This window comes from Lycorma delicatula, chromosome 4 (genome assembly GCF_047948215.1).
Source record: "Lycorma delicatula isolate Av1 chromosome 4, ASM4794821v1, whole genome shotgun sequence".
Taxonomy (NCBI): domain Eukaryota; kingdom Metazoa; phylum Arthropoda; class Insecta; order Hemiptera; family Fulgoridae; genus Lycorma; species Lycorma delicatula.
The window spans coordinates 112,296,830-112,321,743 of NC_134458.1; the positions used below are offsets into that span (position 1 = coordinate 112,296,830).

At 30.6% G+C, this 24,914-nt stretch overlaps 1 protein-coding gene across 1 annotated transcript in view; it reads right to left on the reverse strand.

Annotated features, from left to right (window-relative positions):
* Positions 1–24,914, reverse strand: part of cv-2 (crosveinless 2-secreting protein) — a 443,209-nt gene that overhangs the window by 68,913 nt on the left and 349,382 nt on the right. The window contains exon 4 of the mRNA XM_075362008.1: positions 538–623. Coding sequence (XP_075218123.1) covers positions 538–623 — 86 coding nt within the window. The remainder of the gene's footprint in view (positions 1–537; positions 624–24,914) is intronic.

Consider the following 24,914-nt stretch of genomic DNA (forward strand, 5'->3'; position numbering starts at 1 on the left):
AGATGTTACAACAGTACTAAATTTAAAATTTCAACATCCTGTGCTAATAATTTTTGGGTTATGAGAGATATATACGTACGTACGTACAGTCGTCACGCCGAAACTAGTCCAAGTGGATTTAGGGATGGTCAAAATAGATATTTCCATTAAAATCTTTAAACCGAAATTTTTCGCGATCACAAAATTTCCTTTACTTCGTACAAGGAGGTAAAAATCAGTTTCAGTAACAAAATTGAGAAAAAGAAGTTCAATGATTAAAGTTCACGAGTTTGATTCTTAAAATAGTTTTTGATCTTTTTTAACTTTTACTCGTTTATTTTTAATAAAGTTAAGTAAAATTATCACAAAAGATGTTAAAAATCTTCTTCTCCAAAAATAAATAATTGCTAATAAATTACGGAAACTTAACAAATTCAATTTTATTTAATTAAAAAAATTTAAATAACTATAAAAAAGTGGGTGGTCATTAATAAAACACACATTATCTATTGAAAATATATACAAGCTTTAATGGCAACCAACAATGGTTATACTTACCTTACACATACATGTAAAACAACGGATATCCTTAATGGTTTCCACGTTGACAATTTCGCCTTCATTACTGCAGGGTTCCAGGCTTCCTGAAAAAAAAAATTAATAAGTAGATTAAATAAAAAGATAATATTTAATAAATGAGCTCGTAAAATTTAGTAAATGAGCTAATCGAAAAATATAAGTTGTGTTATATAATAAATAATTGTCACGTTTTCGCGGTTCGAGCAGGATAGTGAGAGATTAACAAACTAAAAATTTCTTACTAGTATAATTTACTACCCTAAAGACATATAAACAAAATAAATAATAACAATAATAATAATAATAGTGACAATGCGTATATGTCACATACAGAATAGTAATTCAAACAAAAAGGAAAAGATATATGTTTAATGACAGCTAAACTATAAAAACCAGAATATAGTCAAATTTACAAAAAACGTTATAATGACCCCTAAAAACTAATATTGCATTAACAACAAGATAACAAAAGAAAATTCTAAAGTTTATAGATTTCAATTTCTGAAAATAGAACTAAAAAATTTAAACCTTTATAATTATTAACCTAATAAATAATAAACCCCTTGATTAAAATTAAAACAATTTAGCCAAAAAAAAGAAGAAAAATCTATTATAATTCTTATTTATAATTTTCGTAATGTATATGTTGCAATCTGTTTAACTGAACATTAAGCAACCCATCCCCACGTAGGCCCAATGAGATGAGGAGGAGTAAGTGAGGTATAGTCTTTTACAGACTCAGGTTGACCATTCTTGAGACATGTGGTTATTTGAACCCCAACCACCAAAGTTCACCGGTATCCTTGTCTAGTATTTAAATCCGTAAAAAAAATTACTACCTTTTACTAGGATTCGAACCTCAGAACTTTCGACTTCAAAAATCAACTGTTAAACAACTGATTTTTGACTACGAGTTAACTACTAGAACCAGCCCAGTGACCAAAATTCTATTTAAAAATAAATAAAACTATTATAATATTCGGAAATTATATTCCATCAAGAAATTTTATTTATAAAAAACGAACAAATTTTCAACATTGTTTTTGAGTTTTTATTTGAATAAATACGACTGAATCCAAGAAAATATATAAATAACAAAAACTAAATAAACGAAAATCATTTAAAAACCGACATGTAATGGGTATTTTTAGAGCGATTAAAAGTCAATTTCAAAACGATAAAATAGTTTCATCGTTAAGAAATTATTTTTGTTGTTTTTCTTCTAAAATACACGGAAACTGTATTTTTTTAAATAAATTATATAGGAAAGATCTTGAAATTTTTTAAATAGTTCGACTAAATAATATTAATAAAGATACCAGTGGAGAAGTGGTAGCGTCTTGGCCTTTTATGCGGAGGTCCCAGGTTTGAATCCCAGCCAGGCATGGCATTTTCATACGCTATAAAAACCCCATTTCATAAATCTATGCACAAGCTTCAAGCTTATATGGTGAATTAATCATCCAAAAAAATATTATTATTATTATTAGTATCCAATAATTAATACGACGATATTCGTAAATATTAATATTGTCCCATTTACAGTAGTCCTACCTATTCGTTACATTTATGCCAACGTTTTTTCTAATCTTCAAGATATATTTGGAAAGTATTTTTCTGGTATAGCCTTAAGTTAATTATTAGGAATCATTTTCTTTATTTCGTTGCAAATCGCCTTTCCTTTCAATGTTCTCATAATCAGTGAGAACAAGAAAAAATCCCAGGATGCCATAGTAGAGAATACGAAGGCTGCGGCTTCAGTATGGTGTTATTTTTGGCTAAATAATCACGAATTAATATTAAAGAGTTGGAATTTAATCTTGGTGAATGTTCTAAGAATTGTTTGTCCACATTTGTAAGTTTTCTTCTGAATACATAAACGCCGTAAAACTGGTAAGTAATATAATTTGTTCACTTTATAACTTTGTAGTAAGAATAAGAATTCATATTTGACAACGCCACTGTGATCCAAAAAAAGTAAGGCGACACTTAATATTCAATCGAACTTGGCGAGCTTTGTTCGGTCTTGGTTCTTCATAAAGCTTCCATTGGGATGATGATGATGGTTGTACTTTCGTTTCAATATCATAACTGTACGTCTACGTTTTTTCTCTTGTTATGACACGTTTGACGAATTCTGAGTCATCAGCAATATCAGTTAATAATTGTTCTGCTATGTTGCTTACCTTGAAAATTCAACAAATTTGGTACAAATTTTGCTTCTACTATTGTCATACTCAAAATATTAATCAAAATTGTTTCACACGAGCCATAAGAAATTTCCCCTTCTTCAGCAACTTCTCTAATAGTGATTCGAAGATTACTTACCGCAATTTTTTTTTCTTTGTTTATATTATCATCGGTTGCTGATATACTAGAACGTCCAACTCTTTTGCCTCATTCTACATCTTCACAGTCTTCTCGTAACCGTTTGTACCATTCATAAACCGTTGGTGTCGATAGAACATCCTCCTTGCCAAAGCCTTCTCTAACATCTTCACCCCTTCACTACACTTTATTCCATTTTTAACGAAAGATTTAATTCAAATCCTTTATTCCATCATTTAAAAAAAAAAATAAATAAATAAAAATGCAATAAAATACGTCTTTAATTACTCGGCAGCTAAATTTGAATTACGTGTCAAATATGGTTGAAAAAAAATTAACATACAGGAAGTGCTGTCATTGCATGGGATAAAACGAACTCAGTCAAAAAAACTGCGCGAAAAATTAAAGAATTTGTATTTTTTGATCAACCCTTGTATACTAAATTATTATTGAATAAAATAACAAATAAATAGCTAATTAATTAGATACACATTTTGATTTATAATAAGTCGTCACTAATTATAAAGAAATAAATAGCAAATGTAGGAAAGGCATTCAATAATTAAAGAATAAATTCCTCTGTTTGTAAAGAAATCTTTGTCTTGATGTTAGAACCAAATTAGCACATTTTCTCTGACGTCGTCATTGCCATAAAATATTTTATCATGTAGCATCTCCTTCAGTGAATCAAACAAGTGAAAATCCGATGGCGACAATTCAGGATTATGTTGTAGTTAAGGGTTAGTTCTTCCCGATGCAATTTGTCAATAATTTCTCGAGTTAACTAAGCCCTGTAATGCCGGGCGGTATAGTCAAGCAGAATGATAACTTCACGCTGAGATCCTGAGAATTTTTTCAGTACTGCTAGAATAACTTTGTTGATAAGCATGTCACAGTAGTATGCGCTGTTTACTGTTCGCTGATATCGAGAAAATTGACAAAAACTGGGATTTTTCATCCCAAAAGATTATCATCATGATTTTTTTTGATGATGATCGGATTCTAAATTTTTTCTTGACAGATGAACTCGTATGCTTTCACTCCATGCTGTGTCATTTTGATTCCGTTAAATAAAGATGAATCCATATCTCATCACAGGTTAGAATACTGTGTAAAAAAACTTTCATCTTCCTCCTGATACCATTGTTTCAGCTGTGTGCGTATGCGAAGTCTCGTCTACTTATTGTGACATTTCGACTCTCTTGTAGCCCATCTTTCCGCTTCTTTGCTCGAGTTTGTCAGTGCTAATGTTATTAAATGTAAAAATTTTGAGGGTAGTGCGGATGAATAAGGAAAGATGGATGGATCATGTGACCAGAGCGGAGAAGGAGTGGATAATTTCGGGGGTGATAAGGCATAGAGAAGAGGGGAAAGGAAACAGAAGAGGAAGACCTTGACGGAGATGGTGTGGTGGTATCAGGGAGGATTTTGGTGAGAAATGGATGGAGATGGTAAAGGATATGGAGAGGTGGAGAAGGCTTTCGTCGCAAGTCATGGATTCGCAAGATCTATCAAGACCAGGATAATTTAATGTGAACATTGATTTCGGCTTGTCTGCTTACAGAAAGATTACTTTAATATTCATTTTTATATTTACTACTAATTACGTTATAACTACTGATGATGTTTTTTTAGTAACCAAAATGCCCTTCTAGGTATAGATTTTTATTTGTAGTACACGGTCCCTAAACAATCGAAATTCGAAATTTATTTCGAATGAATAAATAAATAAAAATGGTGAAAATAGTTCATTTCTAACCAATGAATACGAGTGGAATTATTATTGTACAAATATATCTTTATCTATTTTTTATGTATTAATTTTACAAATTAAAAGAAAAAAGTAATTATATAGAGTTACACATTTATAAAACTGAAGAAAAAAAAACAACGAAAACATACTTTTAAAGCTTATTATTTTAAACAATAGATCAGAGAAGATATTTGTGTTAAAAATTTTTAAAAGGCTGTAAGGAATTAATGATATGTCCTTCTCACATGTGTATAACTTATAAAAGATTCATTTTTCAATTACATTAATATTTATATGATGTTTAATCAAGAAAAGGTGATATAGCGTGAACTGTGCACGTTAAAATATTAAATAAAGAAAGAAGAAGAAAAAGAGAAAAAACAATACAAGAACCATCTTTGTAGTACTGGACAAGAAGTTTGAATTGTCGAAGATACAATAAACCCCCTTTACATCTTTATTTATTGTTTCTAACACGTCTTCATCATTGTGTTACTTTAAAAAACAAACCAAAGCAAGAGATAAGTGAGGAAAAAAAACAACAAAACACTATATAAACAACAATTCACTTTTAAATATTCTTCATGTCATCAACGATATACAAAACAAACAAACAAAAATAAAAGTGTGTATATACATAAAGAGAGAAAAAGTAAAGTAGGAGACAAATACAGAGAGAAGGAGAGATTGAGAGCAGTTGAGAAAGGAAATCATATATGCATTCCTTAAAACTCTTACTCATCAGGAAAGGTTAAATTTTAATTTAAAAACAGAAGCAACTGTAATAACTAAAACAAACAATATAATAATAAACACAACGACGACGAAAAACAATAAAAAGTATAATAATAGAAATAAATAATTATACTTAGAACCAAATAAAAATTTTTTTAATTATTCTTCTTCCAACTTTATTTTACTTTTTCCCTTCTGCCGATAGAATATTGTATTTTGTAAGTAAAAAATGTATAATTTCATCAGCATGAGTGTGTACCATATGCTTGACTAGAAAAATCAATTAAAAAATCTGTTGAAGAATGTTGCCTAGAACACAGAATTTAAACTTAAATTAACTAAGAAATTACTTTTCCTTCATACAAAAATAATTTAGGGCGATTCAGGAAGAATATAACAATCTTCTTTCAGGACATGATGTACTGATGAAAATAAAGAAGAAAGTTTATATAAATGTAAATTCAGAAACAAGTGTCGGCTGACAAAAGATTTTTGCCTTATTTTTGCACCGTCGGTAAAATTTAGCCAAAGTGTAATTCTTAGACCCCAAATTTAGAGGAAAATTTAGTGGTTTTATTTGAAATCTGACTTAAAACATTTAAAAAACTTGGTCCTGTATTTTTAATAATTTTCGAGAAATCTGGGGTAAAATACAAAAGAATGGCATCGAAAGATACACTATTTATATCTGGCCCAAAATAACTTTGTTAATGAAAATAAAACATTTAAATAAGCAACAAAACAAATAATTTCTGCTACTCCGACCTTTTGGAGCTCCTTTATAGAAAATTCAATTCAATTTATTTTTATTTTCAGTGGATTCTGTTAATATTTTCAGTATTTTATAATGATTCACACCAAAGATATACTCACTTCTTTTTCTGGCAGTCTGGAAGAAGATTTTCAATTTAAAAAAAAAAAAAAATTACTTTTTGGAATTCTGATATTATTTTTAATATTAGGACAAAATATTTCTCTTAGAATTTTCTTTCTTATTTAAATGTTACATTTAAATAAACATTCTGCTGAATATAAACTTTCTGTTACAGTATTTATTGCCTGATCTTATTAATGATTGTAAAGGACCATTATTTAGTTGTACTATTGTAGTAAGTCTGTACGCATTTTTCATTTTATTACTACTCATTATATTTTCCTTTATCTTTTCAATTTGATTGTATTACTCCGAAATATTTATTTATATAGTTCTAATTTCTTAATATAACCATATTTCGTTTTAAATTTTCTGAAGTATTCATGTTTGAGACATATCTGGTCTTTTCAAAATAGATTTTTAGGTCCAGACTTTTAGCAACTTCTATTTAAAATATTTATCAGTTTTAATGCTTCTTCATCGTTAGCTAAGATGGCCAAATTATCTGTGAAAGCCAAATAATTTACTAAGTTTTTTCATTCTCTCTTTCTAATTAAAATGACATAATATTTGGTCTGATATTTTCTTATTCCAAGTGAGAAGCCATCGCTTCGTCTAAGTCCTGTCTTGTTTGACTGTCCTAAAATTTCTCCCATCACTTTTACTGATGAGAGAAATCTTTTATTTAAATTTAATAATTTATAATACATTTCTTATTCTTTTAGAATATTAAATAAAGGTTTAGCATTTACTATAAACAAAATTTTTTCTCAATAAACTAATTTTGTAAGCTTACAGTAGGAAAAATTAACGACGAAGAATAATATTTTTTTTGGTAATATTTTGTGGTAAATATATTTTTCCTATTTAATAACAAAAGATAAAAAAATGATCAAAAATATGTAAGAGAAGTTATTCTCATATATATATATATATATATATTGTTTGCGTCAACGAACATAAAATAGAGATATAAATGTACAAAAAGGTGTACCACTCTTCTCACAAGAACAAAAATTACAAAGACACATACGAAAACTGCAGGGGCTGGCTAACCCTAAGTCTAAGGATGAATCTTAAAAATAGTCAGGTCACGTTAAACAAGTTTGCCGAGGAAAGAAAAAATCTTGTCTCTGGAGAAGAACTCAATCTAGTAGATCCATTATATATACCCAACGGGTGTCAACTGAGGGTGATACAATCAAAGAAGTTGAAAGGCTTGGATGGCAGACATTTGGAAGACTTAACAACATTTTCAAGAAAAAACTCCCCTTTTGTCTTAAGAAGAAATTTTTCGATCAATGCATCTTGTCAGTCCTTACCTATGGAATAGAAACTTGGACATTAACCGTTCAGTGATTACAGATCAAAAAAATATGGAACGATGGAACCCGTCTGGCAATTACCAGACGGGGTAGGAAGACCTGTAAATGGATCAGAGAACAAACGAAAGTATATGATATCATCATGTAAATTAAAGAATTAAAATAGCGGTGGACAGGTCATGCAGCAAGAAGAACTGATGGCAAATAGACTAAATTAATACTTGAATGGATACCACTAAATGCTAATCCCCCACGAAAAAGATCAAAGGCTCGTTGGATTGATGATATTTTCAAGCAATTGAACCGAACTGGCAGAAGATCGCAACAAGGCCGTATTCATTGGAAGAATGCTGAAGAGACCTTCATCCTGCAGTGGATCGATAACGGCTGAAATGAAGATGATATACTTGTGTGTGTATATAGATACACACACACACACACACACACACACACACACACACACACACACACACACACACACACACACACACACACACACACACACACACACACAAGTATATCATATATTATATATTTTACATATATATATATATATATATATATATATATATATATATGTAAAATGAAAAATAATTAATAGTATTTTTTTTTTTTTTTAATTAATAAGTAAAATGAAATCCTAAATCTAAGTAATTTTGCTCTTTAGGAAGTCAATTTACAAAAGAAAAATGTTAAGAACGACATGACGGTATACTTTTTATACTAATTTTATATACTAACGTTTTTGAGAAAAATAGTAAAAAAGAAAAATAACATAGAATATTTTAAAGTTTAATCGCTTTTATTTTGAAGCAAAATCTGACCAGTCAGAATAAAATAAAAACCAACACGAATTTTACGCGCATATGATCAACTAAATATAAATTGTACAAATTTTAATATAAATAAGACAGTTAACCTTTCTGCCAAATGTAAAATTTGGATAGCGATACGTTTATTTCAACTTTCAAAAGGTAATGAATGAAATTAAGAGAAAATTATTTGCTATACATGATTGTTATATAAAATAAAAAAAATATATAATTTTTCTGAACAGTGAATGTGCAAGACAAGAGCAGAACCATCGATCATTACCAACGACTTGAAGATGCGCGTTGATAATAAAACAAAAAATTTGCGCAGTTCCGCGCAGGATCGACATCTTGTTAATGTAATTTGGTTTCAACATTTTAATTTTTTTTATTGGTTTAATATTGCTAACAATAGATACCGCAGACACAGTAATTTTCCAACTTACAGACAGCATCATAACGAAACCACGCTTCTAACCTGCCCCGGTCAGATATTTTCGACTTTAGAGTGTAACTCAAGAACGATTCAGCCAATATTCATCAATTTTCACATGCACAACTTCAGATACACTACTACAGCATATTTAAATTTTAATGAAATTGATCAAGTAGTTTTGGAAATTTTTAAGCCAAAAAACTTTATCCTGAGGGATATATATATTTAAGAAAAACCAATATAAGTGAATTCGTACTCCTCATACCTCAGAAGGTACAGAAAATTCATTTTCACCCTTCCCTTTCACTACGCGACCGAATTAATACCTTACTTTTATTCAAAAAGTTGATAAAAATATCTATCGTCATCATCCCGGATTTAAAGTTAATTTTTTCATCTATTTTTAAAACAGTCATTAAGATAAAAAACACCTAACATGAAGCGGGTGAAAAACACTAAAATTTTGAATGTATTAATAAAAATTTTATGAATTTATCGATCGACTGAGTAATATTAACTTCAGCCATTGCAAAAAACTACCTTTTAAAGCAAAATTTGTTTGCTAGCATGTTAATGTCAATTATCTTTTGGAATCGGTTTGATTTTCTGATCGGCTTAATCACGATTACTGGACGAGTTTACCATTAAATGCTATGCTGTCTGAAAATCAGAAACGAAAATGGTTCACAAAAGAGCATTCATTATGTTACTATAAGATAATGCATATCCACATTCTGTAACTATGGCACGTCGTTTGCTAGAAAAATTGGGATGTATGATATAAATGACTGTATTTTATATATTCGAAACTTATCTGCGAGTGCGTTCCATTTGTTAAAAGATCTGGAAGTATTTTTGAGTGATACGGTATCATGAATGATGAAGTAAATGAAAGAATCTATCAAACGATAGTTAAATGGAATGATACCAAGGGACAATATGGGTATTTTGAAGTTCATAATTTTAAACTAAAAATTCCTTAATATTTGGGGCAGTTTTGTCAAGAAGTCGGCCTTTGTGGCGCGAGTGGTAGCGTCTGGGCCTTTCATCCGGGGTTCGAATCCCGGTCAGGCATGGCATTTTTACACGCTACAAAAATTTTCATTCATCAAATCCTCTGAAGCAATACCTAACGGTTGTCTCGGAGGTTAAAAAAAAAGGTTTTGTCAAGAAGGATGGTTATATATATATATATATATATATATATATATATATATATATACGGAGTATATATGTATTGTTAATAAAAATTATGTTTAACTGTAATAAATATTCATCAATTTATTTTTAATCAAATATTTTTACATTTCAGGGAATCCTCGAATAAATTATATGGAAAATCTCCAATTACAACTTTCTTATTTAAAAAACCTTTCGTATTAAAATGCTTCACGCACAGCTACACACACTCAAGCACGAAATAAACATTCACATCCTAGGTATCTATGAAAATAGAATATTAAGAATTTATTAAATAAGAAGAATGCATAAACATTTTTTTATTAATTAATAAAATAAATCAAAAATAAAAGGAAAAATAAAATTCAAGATCTTTCTTTTATTTATACGATCTATATATTCGCGCGCGCGTGTGGACGGCTGGGTGGATGTCTCTCTCTCTCTCTCTCTCTCTCTCTCTCTGTGTGTGTGTGTATTTGTGTGTTGGGGGGGTTGGGGGGGTTGTATTTTAATAAATTGTTGTCACTTTACTATTATATAGACTAAATTTAACAATAAGTTATATAAAGATAAACGAGAAAAAGGGTATAGTTTTGTATTATTTTTTATATGTATTAAATAAATGTTTGTATTAACTTTTTACATATTTCAGTTAAATAATAAAACCCCTGCTGCCAAACAACAACTTGTACTTATCTGTCAACCATTTTCCTGTTTTATTTTACCTTAGAAACTAGTTAAATGACATTATATCCATTTAAAATCATTAAGTATTAAAAATTATTAATATTATAAAAATATTTTTATAGTAAAATAAAGCGTATAAAAATATGTATAAGATATTGCTTATTTTATTTACTTAATGAAAAAAGACAGAAAAAAGTTAGATATCCTCTCCTCTAGAAGGTCAAGGAAAAAATTACATATGGTCTTTATTTTCGACAAAAATAATATCCAGTTTTTTAAAAAAATGTATAGCGTAGGTCTCTGTTGTATAGTAAATAAAATATTTTTAATAATTCGCTCTATAAAGAGGGGAAAAAAGAAGTCTCATACCTATCACACTGGAAACGATTTTTTTTCAATGCTGTGTCTTTCATAATTTATTTAAAACAGAACCTTTTTAAATGACGAACCAAATAAAACCTAACAAAAAACAACAAAGTTTTTGAAAGATTCCATAATCTTTTCAATTGTTTTTTCTATAAAAATTTTCATTTTTTTCATTTTCCGTTTTCCATAATACAGAGTACTGATTTTGATCCAATCTGACATCTGAATAAATATCACCTAATGCTTTAGTATGAGAATAGAAATATCAGTTAACTGTAGATGATCGGATGAACAAAAAAAGATTTCTTTTTCATCTTCCAGGTTCCAAGGAAAAAACATAGCAATTTTTTCGGAATGATTTAATAAAACATTTAGTAAAAACTAATAGAGTATTTATTGGTTGTTTCTTTTTAAAAGATATCATTTTAATAGTAAACAAAAGAAGTATTTTAATACAAGTACGCTCAGCGTAGTTGGTAAGCTTTAAATCCTGTAATAGCTATAAACGTTATGGACACTTAAATTTTTAAGATATTCCATACTATCCTCACCGACATCGCTAGTTCGTAGTCACCCTCCTTACAAATTTTTTAAGACTTCTCAAAAGACTCCCTCCTGACTCGTTCAACTTTCTCTCAATCGTCCCTTAATCTTCCCTTACGTAAAAATGCGATCGTTTCAAACTGATTATCCGAACGACGAATGCTATTATCACTTAAAGGATCACAATTAAACTTTCAATGATACGCACGTTGAATTGAAACAACAGTTCACATTTAGCAAATTGCAAAACAAAGAAGGCTTTCTGTTCAGGAATCATCATCTTTTCTAGTGTCGTTGTAGTGTGCAATGATAGGGAATCAATCTACGTCCATATACGCCACCAAAATTGTCTTTTTTCTGCTTTGATTATAGCCTTCTAGCCTCTAACGACACGGTACACCTCATTCAGATGATATTAAAACCCCGATATTCTCTTTTGTACACCCGGTATAATCTAAAATATTAGATTAAGCAATCATATTAAGACAACTGATAAAAACACGTGTAAAAACATTACAAGTTTCTGTCTTCTTTTTAAGCCCAATTTTTTAAATAATACTCATAATGTAGGCCTCTCTGAGACTTTTACATTTGTTTCAACCTTATGGTTTATGTTATTTTATTTTTATTTATAAATACGATGAGACTGAAAGAAAATAAAACTTAAAAATCATTACAATAATATCTGAAAATTATGGATTTTTATTTACTGAAAAAATGAAACAAATTTTGTTACATTTGAAACGATGGTAGATTAATAAAAAAGAAAAGAAGAAATGTATATATTCGTATACGTGTATGTAAGTGTGTATATGTGTATATGTATAAAGAAAAATCAGTTTTGGTGTCAGTTTGTTTATTTGGCAAATAAGCAACAAAAAAAGAACTAACAGACAGTATGTCTGTCTTACAATCTATCTATTTATCTATCCATCTGTCTAACATTTTCGCCAATTTTCGTTCTTAATATCAATCTATTCATCTTCTTCTCTCTTTGTTTAATCTGAATCGTCTGCATGTTTTTTTGTTTCGCAGTATATCCAGTATTTGTATATTACAGTAGGTCAGTTTTACTTGGCACCGATTCCATTATACAGTATTTTTCTTATTGTTTGTTTATATTTTATTTTTTTTAAAACCCATACAAATTTCAACAATAAAAATATTTACTTAATTTTATACTGTTTTAAAAGAAAATTTATTTTATAAAAAAACAAAACATAATTAAAAAAAGATTTATAAAAGAATATATGTATAAATGTTAGTACTTAACTTTCAGTGAACTTCGTACTGGATATACTGATAACTATATTTTATATCAATAAATTTAACGTCAAAGATCGGTGATTGTAATAATAAAAATACGTAAAAATAGTAGTCTGTAATAATGTTAATTACGAGTACACTACTGCACTATAAAAACATAACAAAATGTAGTCTGATTAGTATAATTCTCCGTAATTTAATTTAATTATGATTTAATTACGAGTAGTGATTAAGTTAGGAGAAGCTAAATTGTTAGTCCGAGGCCCGTTCGGAAAGTTCTCGACCTGACAAAGAAAAAACAAGATTTTAACAGAATTTTTTAGCTTTCAATTCGATTCCATTCCACTTTTTAATATCGTCAGTAGAAAGCGATTTGTCCAACTCTGCAAAATAATAGGTTGTTCAGCTTTGAACTCAAAATTTGAATTGATTCTTTGTCCAGCAAGCTATATCTTCAGGTTTGGGAAGAGAACGTAATCGCTGGGAGCCAAATCCGGTGAATACGGCGCATGTGAAAGCACGTCGAAGCGTAGGTCATGGAATTTTGCACCAACAACCCGAAACGTGTGTGCAGGCGCATTATCGTGATGTAAAAGCTCTTTGTTTTTGCCCAGATGTGAACGTTTAGCCTTTACTATAAGACTTCAATCAGTCTTTATAGTAAATACTATCAGCGATGTACTTTCTTTTTCCGGGTTGTTTATGAGCATCACAACACCAGAATCCCAAAAAACCGTAGCCATTACTTTTCCTGCAGATGGAACAGTTTTCATATTTTTTCCCACACTTTAATCTGCTCTCCCTAACTGCTTGAACTACTGTTTAGTCTCTTACGTGTAATGGTGGATCAGTGTTTTATCTACTGTTAAAAAAAAGAAAATTAGCGAAATTGCGTTTTAAATAAATCTAAATACGCTCGACAAGTGTTCAGTCGAACGTGTTTTTTTGTCGACGATTAACCAACGCGGCACCCATCGTGGGGAAAGCATTTTCATACTCAAAACATCGTGTAAAATGTACAGATCTGTCGAGACGTTTGAAAGCTTGCATATCTTTTTTCAGCGATCACTTAATACAGAATTAATTATAATACAAAATTAATATAAAAAATACAGGAAAGAATAATAATACTAATAATTGAAAGTAGAATTAATCTTCTGACAATTTTGTCCATCGCAGCGGTTTTTTGGGCGTTCCAAGCGTTTATAATCTTAAATGTATATATGTCCTAGTTTAAATTCAAAAGCCCCTTTTTTAACGTCAAAAACAAAGTGTAAGAATCATTTAAAGTGGAATCTAATTATTTTTGTATACTCGTCGTGCTAAACCTTTTAAAACAAAGTACTTTATAAGCAACTCGAACTATGTATTTACGTAAATACGTATTTGTACGTGTCATCGTGTCGTGAGAGGGGGAGGGTTTTTAGCGGGTCTTTGCTTCGACAGGAAACCCCACACACCCAGCAGTACGAGCTGCTGAGTGTCTGGTTGCAGATTTTCCCTCCTCCTTCGCATAACAAAATAAAAAAAGATACCTAACATGAGATATCCATGGACTCATAAAAACGGAATATCCATTTTTCAAGGATAACTACATTTCTATGTCAGGCTTAATCGCAGAAAGTAAACTGGCATCATTAGAAGTAAACATCATTACTTTATCAACTATCTTCATCAGCAACATCTAACAGTAATATCAACTCTTTACTAATTTTTACTTCGGATGATCTACAAGCGTCACAACTATAAGAAAAACTTTGATAGTGTTAACCTCTACCTCACCTCTAACCTAACCTCTACCTCACCATACAGAAGTCTGTAATTTTGGATACGTACGATTTGGTAAGGCAGTACATTACTTCTGACCTGAGCTATTGAAAGAACTAAAGAATCAACAGATCCCGGCATCTGTCATTGCAGCCCTGGAGTATTTGATGTAATATATTGCCCTTTACAATGTTAATAGCCTCCCCAATGTTATGCCTTGCAAAAATCCCGTTGGAATCTTTACCCGGTATTTGATATGTATAAAAGAATAATGAACAAAAGAGACTAATTTACAACACTGAACTCTAATACGTGACAACGAACAATGGAAGGTTTACTGGAACCGAAAACTGAGAACTGACCGAACCACAATCATAATGAACCATATATTGTTCTAACAGACAAAACAGCAAAGTGCACATACCTAATTGATATTGTAGTGCCAGCACCCTAAATAAAAATCAGGGGAAAATAAACAAGTACCTACCTCTGTTCAGTAAGATCAAAGACCTCTTGTATCAGAATAAAGTAATTATCGTATCGTCTGTAGTGATCGGTGCCCTAGAATCAATACTCAACAGCTGTATCGTGCTTTAAATCAACTATGACTCGGTAAGAACATCTACATACAACTACAGAAAGTCTTTATTCTAGAATGTAGTATGATGAGGAAAGTCATTGCAGCGAAAAAAGAAATAAAAAATTGCATTAAATAATTATCAAATTTAACTTAATTTCGATTAATTATTTCTTTCAGATTTAATTTTATATTAGATGAAAATTTGAATCAATATTTATGAATTAACTGTTAATTTCTTTTACGTCTGGATAAATGGTTTTTATGGAATTTTTAAAGTCACTGCAGCGAAGTCACTCGTGCAATAGACCGGACATAGACTTGAAATCTCCCCCGCCTTTGGACGAAAGATGCCAGGCTCCGTCTGAGAAAAAGACGGTAATAATAATAATAATAAGAAGAAGAAGAAGAAGGGTAAAAATGCGTGAGATAATTCCTACTAACATAATATATTAAAAAAGCAACTTAAATAATCCGTAAATTAAAATTTATAATGTTTATAAAAGAAATTAATGACGGTTATTTCTAATGAAAACGATATTACTACCTTACGTACCTGTGGCTTGTAAATGAAGTAGATCTGTCTACCTCACCAATAAAGACACATTTGTTTCTAAACTTTAAAAGAGAATAATTCTTAATGTAAGTACCCAAATTTTATTTCAGAAATAATAATTGAAAAAAAAAATCATGAAATTTATGTTAATTTTAATCAATTATTTCTTTAGATTTAATTTTATATTAGATAAAATTTTAATGAATTAATGATTAATTGATAATTTCTTTTATGTCTGGATATTTGGTTTTTATGAAATTTTAATTTTAATTTTATTATTATAATTTCGTTTTTAATATCAAGCAACCACTATGTCTGCATATCGATGCAAACAAAATATAAACGTATTAAAAAAACTACACATGCATGCATTTGCACACGTCACTTACACACAAATATAAGTGTGTATTAACACACATAAAGTATATACATATGTTATGTTTATATATATATATATAAACAATCGTTATATGTAAACATAAGAACTGCAAGTTACTCGTAAAAAAAGTACCATTTCCAAATGGTTACAAACCAGCCACAACATTGGCACAAAATGACTATAGATAAAAAATGTAAATAATTACTACTGTAATGTAACATCATTGGATCTTTTCCATGCAAGGTGAAACTGTTGAAAGAAACACAACTAAATAGTATCTGTTTCATTTCGTATCACTGTTTACAATTAAGTTTGTTGAATATTTAACAAAGTTGTTTTTATTTAATAATGTTTTTTTAAAAGATGAAAAAAAGATAAAGCCAGTAAATTAGATATCATCATTTTAACTAATGTTGCCGTAACGTAAAAATATAATAATAGTAATAATAATAATAATATCATACTTTTTATTCGAGAATTATTACCAGGCTAGACTACTTCAGGAGTACTTCAAAACAATCTTTTATTGAGAGCTCATTAAGCAAGGCATCAAATAAGAGTACCTGAAAAGGATATTTAATCTATATGATTAATTTTTTTAAATTTTATTTAGTTGATCTCCATGCGGAATGGTAGCGATTCGCCCTTTCATCCAGAGGTCCCGGGATCTAATCCAGATTAGGAATGGAATTTTTATACGATACAAATTTCCATATTCATATTCCCACGTACAAGCTTCCGTGTAAGTTTCTGCGGTAAATTTATTCATCAGGAAAAGAAATTGCTTCTAAGACCAGAATAAATCATTATGTTAAAAATCAATTATAATTTTTTTTATTCTATTACGATTTAATATTATTACAAAGAAAAAAATTAAACCTGCTCCTTGTGAACAAATGTTAATTTTTTATTCTATTTTTCTAATGTATACGTTATCTGTTCAACTAATGAACAATAAACAACCCCGTCATAACCCAGTGAGATGAAAATGATATGTATGACATGTAAATGATGTGTAGTCTTGTACTGAGTCAGGTCGACTCTTCCTGAGATATGTGGTTAATTTAATGCCAGCCACCAAACAACACCGGTATCTAGTATTCAAAACCACATAAATACTTTTACTAAGAATTCTACCTCAGAACCATCGATGTTACACAGCTGATTTTTTTAGTGATGAATTAATTCACCATAGAAGATTGTTCGTGGGAATATGAAAATGGAAATTTGTAGCTCATGAAAAATTCCATGCCTGACTGAGATTCGAACCTGTGACCTCCGGATAAAAAGTCGAAGATTCCGCCAAGGAGATCGGCAATTTGCGACGACAATTTTGCAGTATATCAATCCATTGGTTTAAAATACTTGCAACAGGTTCCACAAGGTGTTACTAAAGTTGTGTGCCTGCGCCCTACGGACTAAACCTAACCTCCTCACCAGCTCCCCCTCCCGGCACCGGACCTGCAATTAAGCACTGCGTAGCTCCGGGAGGTGCCTTCGAGCTCAGGGGATCCAGAGTTCTCATGCCTTATTACCACCGACCATCCGTGCCAGCACAGACGCTCGGTGCCTCCGAGGAGGGCTGTCCTTTACCTCCTCTCTCTCTGGTTCTTATCTTCGCCAGTACACAGGACTTTGTAAGCTGCTCTGTCATTCCGAACATCCGCTCTTGGTGTTCTAGTAAGTTAAGTGTTAATCTCCAGACCATTCTCTAAACTTCAGTTATTTTAATTTCAGTATGTTTGCTGCAAATCTAGTTACCTGTTCCCATTCCTTCCTCCCTTTAAAAATGTGAGGTATTTTATCTTCCGGTTTGAGCCAGTCCAAGTTAAGACTCTTACGAGTAGCGTCCCACCTGATGCATTGGTGCATGGTATGTTCCACCGTATCTACTGAGTTACAAATATCGGCAACTAGGGGACTCTCTCCTCTTAAATCAGAACAAGTAAACTTTAAATTCTTCGTGACCTGTCAGGAGTTGGGAGAGGTAATAATTCACCTCACCGAAACTCCTGCACGCCCAATTATATAGTCTCGGAATTATCATCTGGTCCATGCTCCTTTTGTGGATATATTCCATTCTTCCTGCAACACGCGTATCAAAGTTGTCCAGGCCTCTGATTTCACCATACAATTATGAACCCTCCTTAACATCTCCCAGAGTCGAGTACTGATAATGATCTCAATCGCCGCTCTAAAGATAGTACGGTATGCCGCCGCTATTCTAAGTGCAACCCTTCTCTGCAGGGAGTCCAGCCTACCCACGTTCTTCCTCCTCTAAAGGGCATCCTCACCATGCTAGTGTCGCATGCATGATTATAGAAGAGAAAACAGTCAGAATCAATCGTCTTTTGCAGGTCCTAGGCTCCTTATGTTTATGCAAAAGCCAGTTTAATTTCCAACGACCTCCTCAGCTCGTTCTGTTAATTTCTGTATATGCTTATTAAAAAGTCCACTTTTCTCCAATCAGACGCCGAGGTATTTGACGTACCTCAACGTGGTTATTCTGACTTCATCCACCTTTACCTGGATGTCTTTATCATTTCTCCTCCCAACCCTGGCTACTATGGAGGTTTTGTTAGAGGTCAGTTTTAATTCTCTTGACCCAAGCCAGGTATTTATTACGTACCTGCGGTATTGCTACCGTTGCATTGGCTATATTTCCGACATCCTCCTTCGTTTTTTCCGCTACGAGGAGAGCTAAGTCATCCAAATATGCCAATAATTGTGTGTCCCCCTCGAAATCTAACTTCAGCATACCGTCGAAGGCAATGCACCACAGAAGCGATCCTAAAACCGACCCCTGCGGCACCCTCTCGTACATGTTGAATTTTTTTCTCCTTCTTCCGTGGTAATGGACATTTCCCAATCATTTAAATAGCTGTTAATGATACTCAGCAGATATCCACTAACCTGTTTTTATCTAAGTGCGGACATAACAGCTTTCCAAGGGACATTGCCAAACGCATTCCTGATATCTAGGAGGACCACTAACGATATTCTCCGTCGACGCCGGGTGCCCGCAGCCCGGTCCTTGGCCCATCCAATTACATGTTTAAGGGCGTCCAGTGTGGATCTGCTTCTAACAAAACCATATTGATTAGGAGCACTTCTGTCTTCTAGCTCAGCCCAAAGCCGATCTGCTATCATTTTCTCAAATAATTTCCTCATGATATTTAAGTGAGAAATAGGCCTATAAGATGGCCTATCCAGACATGTCCTGTCTTACTTTGGTATAAGGACTCACTTGGCTTCTCCCCAACATCGAGGGAAATAGCACTCCCCAAGCGACCCGTTAAAAGTATTCAGAATAGTCTAAGGATGCCTCTCCACAAACATTTTAATAATGGATCCTGTAATCGATCTGGTCCAGGGCTCTTCTTTGGATTTATCTTCATAGCTTCACCTCTCAGTTCCTCTATGGTTAGTTTATTGCCATGATTGACCCTTATCTCTTGTCAGTACATCTCAACCCCCGGAAATAGTTCAAGGATGGCTCTCAATGGATTCCCACGAGACAACGGGGGGACAGGTCCGCCAAACTGGTCCATAACCAGTTTATTGGCCTGCCCCCATGGGTCCACATTCAAGTCTTCCAGAAGGTCATCCCATGCCTTTATCTTGGCAGTCTTAATAGCAACGCATAAGGTTTCCTTGCTAATCGATACTTTAATTGCAGCCTCTCCCTCTCAGGATGTAATCTCCTATTTCCTCTCTGCAGTTTCCTCCTTGCCGAGAGAGCAACCGCCCTCAGACCAGCAATTTCGTCTGTCCACCAGTATAACTTTTTCTTGCCCGGGATGGTCAGCCTCCTTGTCTGGTTACACGCTTGATTGAGATCCTACATGAGTTTTTCAGGCTTGACATTCCTTGTGGGACCGAGATCCTTAGAAACTCTCTCTACAATTCTGCTAGCTTGAAGTTTCGAGGGTTTCCAACATTGTGGTCGTGTGTGCCGCCCCGTTATCTCACAGATTATCGAAAACACTATAGCACGGTGATCACCTGCTAACTCTTCCTCCAATATTGACCAATCTTTGATGTGTGATGCTATTCATTGTGAAGTCACCGTAAAATCCACGACCGAATCCATTCCTCTTCCTTTGAATGCAGGCTGCGACTGAATATTGTGTACCGTAAGTTTTGCTTCTCTGAACATTGCCGCAAGAACATACCCCCTTCCGGTAGACCTCACACCACCGAGCTCCCGGTACTCCGCATTAAAATCCCCCCTGAGGATTATTGGTCGCTTGGTTCTTCTAACGCACTTCTCCAGATTTCCAACAAAAGTCTGGAATCTATAATTCTTAGAATTTGGTGAAATATATACATCAATGATTATGTGTTCCGTTAGGTCCACCGCCACGAACCCGTCTCCTCTGACTATATTAGGAGAAAAGAGAATTTATATATTTAATAATAATAACGGAGGGGTGATGTGGTGACTGGGATCGACACGAAGCGGGTGTCTTCCCCTACGGATGTCAAAATACATTTTTTAAATCAATTTTTAATCAGATAGAAATATTTCTCTGAATTTCATTATTTAAAAAAGAAATTATTTGTACGTATAGAAAAATTGGAGTAATTAAAAAATATTAATATATTAACTATGCTCATTTATCTACGAAAAATAAAAGATAAAAAAAATAAATAAAGATTGTAAAAACCCATATCAAAACGCAAATAAGGTGTAGACAACTTAAAAGGAATTGCCACTTATATAACCTTGAATCAATAAAATTAATTATAAGATATCATTATTAAACTAGTTTTAATCTGTTTTTCTTTATAGTAGTTTTAAACTCAATGTATACTAGATAATAGATTTCTTGGATGAAACTAAACAACTTATCATCTAATTCAGAAAAAATAATTTTTTAATGGATTTAAACTGAATTTGAATCCGATAATAAAGCAAATTGATTAAATCAGTAATTACTCCCTAAAAAAAATCACGATAGCCTTATAATTAAATGTTAATAGTAAAATAACACAACTTTTAAAAATTTATAAATAAAGAAATTCTTTTACCTCAATAGGCAAAAAAATGAGAAGGTAAATGCAAAGAAAAAAATACATATATATATATATATATATATATATATAAGGATTTAAAAGAGAAAGAAAGGAAAGGAACAAAACAAACTACGGTAATAAAAAAATTAAAGCTCAAAATTTTGCTTTTTAATTTTAATATACACAGAATTATTAACAACGCTATTTCTAAAACATATTTTACGTAATTATAATTCAAAGAATTATAAATTAGTGAAGAGAAAGATAAAACATAATGCAAAAAGGTAATGGAAATAAAAGTTTAAAAAATAAAAGGCAATAAAATGCCTTTAAAGAAGAATAATAATAGCGATGTACTTATAAAATAACTCCAAGAACTGGAGTAACTTTAAAGATATAATAATACTAAAAAGAACAACAAAACCATACATACAATTCGTTTTGGTAAGCGTGAGTCTTTAAAAACCGTTATCCGTTATGTTCTTTCCTAGTTTTGAATCGTAAAACAGACATTAAAATGAACGTAATACTTATGAAGATTCCAAATTTGTAAACAAAAACAATATTAGTGATTGTAAGCTTTCTTTAAAGTATTTTAGGTTATGTTTATGATTAAAAATAAATGTTTGTAATAACCTAAGCGATTATACTAATTAACAAATTAGCATTACATTTTGCTGAATACATTTAACGGTACGTTACTTTTTATTTAAAAAATAAGCGACTTAATTACATATTTATAAATGTAGAAAAACAATAAATAACGGAGGACTGTGACATACTCTCACTAGAATAAGTAATTTAATAGAATAAGTAAAGGGGAAAACCCGATTTAAAAACATAAATTGCTGCCACTAACTTCCAAAAATAAAATAGAAAAAAAGAGACTTTTTCATTTTATTTTGAACAATATTTTTTGTGTAATTATTTTGAATATTTTATTCTTGCGTAAGAAATATACTAAACATAGAATTAATGAGAAAATTAAAAGTATAATTTATTTAATTTAATATTAAATTACTAGTATATTTCCTGTTTATAACAAAAATTAAATAATATAACCGTAATTGATCAAATAATTAAAAGTAACGAGTAGATCCTACACACAAACAATAAGTTTAAACTCACGACTGTAACTCATTACATAAGCGCGAATGAAAAATACACCAATAAAAAATCAACCCTAACCTCAAATTGAAGTTACGTTGTTTATTGCAGATCATAAATTGAGTGTAACTGAAGAACGATTGAATGAATCTTCATCAAATTTTCACATGCACAACTATAGATACATTATTACATCATATCTAAATTTGAATGAAAATAATCTAGTAGTTTTGGAGATTTTTGAGCCACAAAATCTATACATAATAATTTAAGTGAATGGTATATTCGTACTGCTCATACCTCAAAACATAAATAAAATTCAATTTCACCCCCTAATCACATCGTGCGATAAAAATTAATAACGTACTTTTCTTCAAAAAGTCGGTAAAACAAAGCTGAAGTATATAAACCTCTGTTTAATTTTTATACTTCACTACAGGCTAACTATAAACATCTCAGATTGCGCAGATAACTGATATGTAATCAATATTATTCAACGAGAGAGTGGTTAATATCTTAAACAATAGAAAGATCACTTCTGAGTTAGAAGAATTCACATTCCGTTATTTTTGTTCAAGGTCACAGAACTAAGATTGTGTTTCGTATAAAAACGTTATTATTAGTTGTCAGTATAACAGAAATCATGTTCAATGTATTTTCTCTTAGAAAAATAAATTAAGAAAAAATTCAAGAAAATGATTATAAAATTCAACTGTAATCGATATAAAAACATAACTTTTATTTTTTACTGGGTTTGTTCTTCTGCTCTTTATTCCTTCCCCCGCAGAGAAACAAACTACGGGAAATACATTAGTAGTTTTGTTTTAAATTTTTATATCATATCAATAATGTGTTAATTATATATATATATATATTTATAACCCTTCTGACCTAAAAACAAATATTTTTTTAATAAAATGTATTAACTACAAACATTATACTAGGTGACAAAATCAAGCAGCAAACCGGCAGTTTGGTGAACTATTATGAATCTGACTACATTAGAATAATATTTTCTGGTGATAAATGAAAACTTCAAACATTTTTTTGGACATTTTATCTTTCAATACGTTTTGTTATTTATAATTTAATTATTTTATTAAGTAATCCACTTAGATACTTATTGTTACTCTTAGAAGCATTTAACTACATAACATTTAATTTAATGTATTCAGTTGATTAATATATTGTTAAATTTTTTATGTATAACATATTACCACGAAATAATAACAAGCTATAATTTAGTAATCATTAATTCAAATAATAAAATGAAACAAAATTTACTGGATATACGTAAATTATACTTTATTAGACGCACAAAAAATTTATTTATTGTAAACCTTTTGATAGATTGTAATAACGATTAAATTATAATCTAGCCGTATACATGTGTTAAACATGACTGTACCATTCCTTATAACACTATCTTTCTATAATAGATAAGAAATTACACTGCATTCAAATCTGGATGAACGCTGTTTTCTGGATATTTAAAAAATCAGTGTTTAGTAGTTATTAACTTATATTATTTTCTTTTCACTAATAATTATTAAATTAAAGTATATCTACCTACAGCTTTTTCAATTAACATAATACCTCTTCAATATTGTTATTTTGTGGTTTATGTCATTCTATATGGTTTAGTGCCACGATAAAATTATGATTTAAAATATTAATAATTAATGATTTTTAATATTTATTAATATTTAATTGGTTTAATTATTTTAAATGGGAGAATAACAGACGATAACAGATTCAATTTGTAACAAGACTATTTATGATTTTCAATCATTTGTTTATGCTAAAGGTAAAAAAAAATGAATAAGACCCATTTCTTTTCAATGTTCATTTTATTAAACTTTTGAGATTAATTTATAGCAATAGAATCAATTAAATATAACAAACAATATATGGGAAAATATGAAAATATTTCTAAGGATTCATTTTATGATCCTTGATGATGAGAATACATATATGAATTCTCTATTAACATATTTTTTTATTTACTCATTTAATTCTTGGAATAATTAGGTTAAAAACTGAACTGACCAATGTTTCTCTGAGTACCAGATAGTATGTATTTTAACTCTATCATCTAGAAGGAAATCCTTCATCAAAATTTAAAAACATTATTTCAAGGTTATTTGTTTTAATTTTTATACATTGATAGCTATAAAAAAGAATTATACGAGTATATAAATAATTATAAATAAAAAAAATACTATTCCTGTAAGATAGGAAAAGAACACCGACTGAAATTTTAAAACATTTGCAGTTAAATTTGTAGAGAATTTATTAGTTTTCATTGCTTTAAATATTTTTCTAAATTAAAAAAATATAATCAAAACGGTGTTATAATTTATTTTCTTTATTGTTAAATACATTTGATAAATATAAACATATTTTTCATCACGAGACAGCTATCTATTGATAAATACTTAAAAAAACGCAGGCATTGCTAAGAATGTAAATTCTATATCTAGTTAAGAAAACTTTATTCTTTAAATTTCATTAAAATCAGATATATCGCCGATGCATATTATCTTACACACCATAAAATAGGCCCAAATTATAATAATAGGCACAAATTGAAATAAATAAAACCATTGAAAAAAAATTATCTTTGCTTAATGTTGAATGGAGGTAA